The sequence below is a fragment of the Monodon monoceros genome, unplaced genomic scaffold (assembly GCF_005190385.1).
Source record: "Monodon monoceros isolate NGI ecotype Baffin Bay Population unplaced genomic scaffold, NGI_Narwhal_1 Super_Scaffold_18, whole genome shotgun sequence".
Lineage (NCBI taxonomy): Eukaryota > Metazoa > Chordata > Mammalia > Artiodactyla > Monodontidae > Monodon > Monodon monoceros.
The window spans coordinates 79,579,002-79,585,538 of NW_021703774.1; the positions used below are offsets into that span (position 1 = coordinate 79,579,002).

A 6,537-nucleotide genomic window follows, 5' to 3' on the forward strand; every position below is an offset into this window, starting at 1 on the left:
GCAAAGGCAAACAGGAACGGTGACAGTCATGAGGAAACCAGAGTGTCACTCCTAGGGGCGAGCTGGTCAACCCCCTCCCCGATGACAAAACCCATTTTTAAGGCAAAATTGATCAAGGAGGGAAAGCGAGGACTTTTCTCTCCACAAGTGCTACCTCAGGGACTGGGGAGGTTGCGGGGTAAGGCTGCAATACTCTTTATTTCTTTTAAACTTGCACAATCAAAAAAGCTAAAATGATTACAAATAATATGCAATTGATGGTGACTAACAGTATCTCTATAAAGTGGCCAAATAGTTGAACTAGATTTTCCCTTTTGTCATAAGGCATATAAATTCAGGGCTGTGGGGTCATGTAAGGCAAAGGTATTATGTGTTGGAATACACTGATGATTTGTGAGTGTTTATGTCCTGGCCCAATGCACTGCCACACAGCTAAATATTCTCATGTTAAGATAAGCAAGAATGAACTGCAATAATCAACACATGTAGCATGCCATATTTTAAGTTTAATGAATGAGTGGGTGAAGAGAAAAACAAACATATTCAGAAAAGTAGAATGGTCTCATATACGGATCCTTGAAATTACAACACCTGGATTCTGTTCTCAATTTCAGCGATGACTTAATCTATTGAAAGGTTCTTATCATATATGGGAAAATTAGTCCAGTGGCAGCATATCTCTCAAAAATATGAATATGCTTAATCAAGCCTTGTCGAAGTGTCTTTTAAAATGTAAATCATTACAAATAAACGTTAGCTGTTGCATATCTGAATATATTTATTGTAGCACCATATATAGTATATATTTCCATGTTCTGGACACAAGCATTATCCTAAACTTTAAGGGAAGATATTGGTTTTATAATGTGCCAGGAGAATTTTTCCATAGTCAATATGTTGTTTATTTGCACTTAAATATTGCATCAATATTGCATCAATAATCTGAAAAAGAGAAATAACCTGATTACGGCTAGAGATTCTGATTAGAGACTAAGGTTTCTATCATGGACTGCTTTCAACTGTTATATTTTATGGCACAGATTCAGTGGGAATCTGATCTGCTAAAATATTTGGGCTGTGAAAACTCCCACACTGTGACAGATGTCAAGTCCAATTAAGTGACTCATGTCCAGGTTTCTGTCCAATAGGATTTCCCATTAAATATCAATTTAGGGAAAAAAATTCCATCCCCCTTCTTAAGCCTTTATCTCTTCCACCATCTCCAGGCTGAATCAATTGGTACCAGGAGAGCCAAGAAGCCACACACTCATCTCTGCCTCTTTGCTCTGGCTCTCCCACCCTCTCGCGTCTTTCTCCGCTTCCCTGTCACTGTTACTCCGGGAGACGTTCACTTTTCACCAACCTTTCTCCAAACATCTCCAAGCCACTGACTATATATATTTTGCTACAAGGTAAAGAAAGGAGGGGGTGGGGGTGGGAGATGTAACCAAGCCTTGAAAGACTTTGAAACTGGAAATATGTGTCTGTTTATACAACATACAAGTAAATGAGGGAAGAGGAAGAGGCAAGCTAAGCCCCGAGTTACAGTATTGTGTTCCTGGGAACTGGGGAGACATCAGCTGAACAAAGCCTTATCTCAAAAAAAAAAAAAAAATTACTTCTGAGCAAGATTGCATCTCTGCCTTGCACTTCCCAGTTTCTTCTCAGTCGTATTAAGGGAAGGAAAGGCGTTCTACAGGAGCAGAATCTTATCTTAACCATCTTTCTTATTGATTCTTCCGCTATTAGAAAGTGGAGGAATCAGCCCTTTGATGTGATTGTGTTTATCTCTGCATCTCTTTTGTTATTTATAGAGACCTAGAAGAGGAAAAGAGGCACGAGACTTTTCAACACATCGTTTAAAAAAAAATCAACAACGAATTTCCCGAAATGTTTGAGAACAATTAAAAGGAAAAGCCGTTTTTGATCTATCAACTAAGTGAACAATCATTCATATCGTCCACATCCTGAGATATTATCGTCCCTCGCTGTGGACACCAGCGAGATGACAGCTGCTTTTTCATTTTTGAATGTAATAAATATTTGCTGCTTCTAATATATTTCGGAATTTCTCCCTGCTATTCCCTGGGATTTTAACTCTAAAAGATTGGAGAAAAGATTATCGAAAAGGCTTTTACAAGGTAAGCCTCCTTTAAATGATTTTTTTTCCAGCTTGGAACTAAGTTAGATGATTCATATCGCATTTATAGATGTGTTTCAGTGAATGGCTGAAAAAAAACAAAATGCATACACGACATGCTATTTACGAATATTTTAAAAAGATATCTGGAGAAGAATTTAACCTGCTTCGAGGGCAAGCCGGGAACTTTTTATGCGAACTACAACTATGTTGTGATTTATTGTGATATTCCATTGCTCGCCTATTCATTTATACCCTTTCAAGGCGAAGGTGTAGCTGCAAGTTGTTCTCCTTATAAACGTATCCGTGAAAAGCCCACAGGGAGTCACATGTATTTCACTTGGAGCATTTGTTTTTATTTTGCCTTAGAGGATTTGTTTTCCTCACAGGGAAATGAAAGCTGCCTTGGAGCCAAATTCGCTCCTAAGCAAGTGCGGTGCTGGGAGCGGAGAGCACAGCCCCCGCTTTTGTCTAGGAGCAAACGCTGCCGCACGTCGCCGACTCGATCTCTCTTCCAGCGAGCATCCCTCCAGCGGCACACTAGGGCCCGGGGCTCGCAGCCTGGTCCTCCCTCCCGGTGCCCGCGATCGGTGCGCTTAGCCCCCGCAGGTGCCTCCCCGCCCGCCGGACCCTTTCTCGAAGCCCGAATTTCCTCGAAGCCCCACGGCTGGGAGCGGCCCCCTCCCCGGAGGGGCGCGATCGGGGCTGGTCCTCCAGGCGTCCGGGAGGAGCCGGGCAAGGAGGCCTTTCTAGGATCGCATCCTTAGAGAAAGGCTGAGGACGGGCTAGCTCGGCCTCGGCCAGGCCGCCCGGCGACAGCTGAGGGCTCCCGACTCCGGGCCCCAGAGCACCAAACTTTGCGGGCGGGGATGCAGCTCGGGCCGGGGCAGCAGGCGCGGCGCCCGTCTTTCCCCGGCCCTTCCCTTCCCTCCCCAGCCTCTCCTTCCGCAGCCACCCGGCCGCCGACCTATTCCCGGGAGGTGGTCGGCAGACTGCGGGCGCATTGTCTTATCCCACGTCGCCGTGTCCCTAGGTCCCCGATGTGTGTGGCTGTCTGCGTGACAGATGGTGCTTCGGGAGCCTGCGAGGGCATGAGAGTCCATTTGCTGTTGAAAGGAGCCTCCACGTTTGTTTAGTCATCTATTATTTCGGAGAAGCGCGAGGGGTACGGGGAAGCCTTCCCGCTCCGGGACGCCTGCTCTCCGTCCGCGCTCGGGGCTGGGTTCCTCTGGAGTCCCGGCCGCCCCGCGCCCCAGACCCGCGCGCAGCCCGCGGGCGCCCAGTTCTCCGGCTGCTTCGCCCCAGGCCCTCGGGGCGGGAAGCGCGCTCCGCGTCTCCCCGCCCCCCCGCAAACCCCAGATGGATTCGTCGTTCGGATTCATTCGTTTGTCAGGGTCGGAGAAGAAGTAAGGGAGGCGGAATGGCCGAGTTGTATTTAGCCGAAGGAGGCACAAAACCCAGGAGCGGCCTCGCAGGCCTGCGGTCGTTCCCCGGAGCAGGCCCGCAGGCCGGTGTGGGTCTCCTGCAGGCCTCGGTGTCGGGTCCAGGATGCGGCCTGGGCCAAGGAGAGGCCTCGCTGGCTCCTGAGCCGGGCGGTGGCGCAGGGTTCGGCTCTCGGGCCTGCCTGCCTCGGCGCGCTGCCTCCCCGCGGGGTCCGCTCCTCGGAGCTCGCCGTCCTGCCGTGGGGAGGCGGCCCGGGCCGCGCGGAGGCCCGGCAGGCTAGGCCCTCGCCCGCTCTCGCTCCCATCCAAAGAAGACCCCCATTCCTTTTATTGATCGCTTTTCTGACTCCCCCTCAGCCTCCAAAATGATGCTGAGTCCAGACCAAGCCGCCGACTCGGACCACCCCAGTTCGGCGCCCTCGGACCCGGAGTCGCTGGGTGGCGCGGACGCCAAGGTGCTGGGCAGCGTGTCGGACCTGGAGCCGGTGGAGGAGGCCGAAGGCGACGGCAAGGGCGGCAGCCGGGCCGCGCTCTACCCGCACCCGCAGCAGCTGAGCCGCGAGGAGAAGCGCCGCCGCCGGCGAGCCACGGCCAAGTACCGCTCGGCCCACGCCACCCGCGAGCGCATCCGCGTGGAGGCCTTCAACCTGGCCTTCGCCGAGCTCCGCAAACTGCTGCCCACGCTGCCCCCGGACAAGAAGCTGTCCAAGATCGAGATCCTGCGCCTGGCCATCTGCTACATCTCCTATCTCAACCACGTCCTGGATGTGTAGGGCCGGGGTCGCGGCGCGGGGCCGCCTGGCCGGGAGTGGGTGAAACGCGGCCAACCCGGGCGGCCGCCGCGGCGATGGAGGAGGAAGAGGGGGCGCAGCGGGACGGCCGCCGCCACGGCCTTGGACCGGGTAGGAGGCTCGCACCGTGTTCTCTCCTGTCGGCAGGGCGACTCTGGAAGGTTTCCGACTCCAGAAGGGTGGGGTTGTCTGGCGAGCCCTGGGGCTTGTAGGGAGCATTTTCCAGGCAAGGCGAACCTCCTGGAGGCACCGAGATGAGTGGCCTCCAGGCCTGCCCTCCACGTGTTAGGATCCCTTTAGGGGTTGTTGCTTTAGCTCACTGGAGACTGAGTTCTCCTACATTCATCTCCCACAGATCTTCATGTTTTGAAAGAATGAGGGCAGAAGCTCAGAGTCTGGGCTTCTAACTTTAGACTATCTGGATTTTTTCTAACTGACAAATCACCAAACATCATGAGGGGAGGGGAGGGAATCTCCTCCAGGGCAGAGATCCAAGACACAGAAAGGTGGAACAGGAAACTTTCTGATCCGTTGTGAAAAGAAATATTATATTAGAATCCAAGTAAAACAGACAAGCCTAGAACATATGGTAAGGTTAAAAAGATACATTGAGAACAAACAGATATTGTGGGAAGATTTGAGTTTGGTGAGATTTTTAACCCCAAGGTCTGACGCTAATGTAGACAGGAATATCCATATTTAAATGGGAAAATTTAATATCTGATTGCTTTTTCAGGCGAAGTGCCCCTTTATATATCCAAAAGCATCTATTTGTGACCTTAAACATGTGGACCCATAGGTGCAGTTAGAAAAGACAACCTATTTTTATTTATGTTAGAACGAGTAGAGTATTTTTTTCAAGACACTTATTTTTCAGAGTGGTGATAATTTTACTTTGGACACTCTGTGCCAATTTATTTATAGTCAAGTGTTTACACTTTCTCCTGTGGAATAATTATGTCTAACTTTTTACGTGTTTGTTGAGATTATACTGTGGTCTTTCTTTTTGCTCTAATTATATTGCACTTGTATAACAAATTTCCCACATCTCCCTGTTTCTAAGCATATTTTATATATTAAGATGTTTGTTCCTGAAAGGTTCTTTTGTTGTGAGATCAGCAACACTAGCACTTCACTGTTATAGTTTTTTAAAAAAAGTAAGTGTTGTTATCCTTATCTGTAGTTATGTCTGAAAAGTACTTTGCAAACCGTTTGTAAGGAGAGTAGCTTCTTTGTGTGTGTGTGTGATGTTTGTGTGTGGGATGATTTTAGGAAATTAAGTTATTTTCCTAAAAAAAAAAAAAAAGAATTCAGAACTACTTTCCTCTGTGACAACCAAAAAGAAAAGTCTATAACCTGAAAATGTTTCATGTTCTCAGCTGTGAAACTCTTAAAACAAGGAGTGTATTTTAGAGACAAGGGAAAAAAAAAAAAACCACATCTGCTATCCAAAGAATTTAGTCTTTTTCAGGGTTTTTTTGTGTCTCTATTGCTTTATATAATGCAATATTTTGTAGTGAAAATAGATATAATCTGGTTTCTATCTGACGAGTTTTTCATATCTCATGAATGGTGCGCTGTTTTGCATATAAATAAAGGTATCAAATAAAGTCATCTCCTTTATTTTAAGCATACTGTCTAAAAATAATGAACATACTGGCTGAGCAAGAAATATCTTAATGGACTCAATTCCTCAGAAAGGAGCTAAAATTAGAAAACAACAACAACAAAACCAAATCTTGACATGTACTGAGATATTTGATGCTCTTCCTAAAGTTGGACGCTGATCAGTCTATAAATGGATGTCCCACATATGATGGTGACAGAAATCATGTTTCTCTCAATGAAGAAAAAAGATTATCAGTGTTTATATAAAAACATTGCTTGAATCATAGATTCTTTTGCCTTAAAAGCAAATTCAGTAACTAACCCAATCTCTTCAAATTAGAGTTGGGAAACTGGGGTCCAAAGAGTTTATATGCCCTGCACTAAGTCCCATGGCTGCTTAATGAAAATGAGAAGACCCCAAGATGATGATTCTAAGTCCTCATGGCACTTATCAAGAACAAGGTGCATTTCACTATTGCACTCAGTGATGAGTGCACTGAGATGTCACTCAGACATCTAATCAGGACATAGATTTAGGACATGACATCTGCAAGCA

General features: G+C 47.3%; 1 protein-coding gene across 1 annotated transcript; it reads left to right on the forward strand.

Moving 5' to 3' along the window:
* The first annotated feature begins 1,288 nt into the window (after positions 1-1,288).
* NHLH2 (nescient helix-loop-helix 2) lies at positions 1,289-4,536 on the forward strand. The gene is made up of 3 exons (XM_029231022.1): positions 1,289-1,412; positions 1,815-2,141; positions 3,940-4,536. The coding sequence occupies exon 3, from the start codon at positions 3,948-3,950 to the stop codon at positions 4,353-4,355; it is 408 nt and encodes a 135-aa protein (XP_029086855.1). The 5' UTR covers positions 1,289-1,412; positions 1,815-2,141; positions 3,940-3,947; the 3' UTR covers positions 4,356-4,536.
* Positions 4,537-6,537: the final 2,001 nt, after the last annotated feature.

Coding starts and splice junctions, on each gene's coding strand:
- NHLH2 (XM_029231022.1), top strand. CDS start 3,948: ATGATGCTGAGTCCAGACCAAGCCGCCGACTCGGACCACCCCAGTTCG.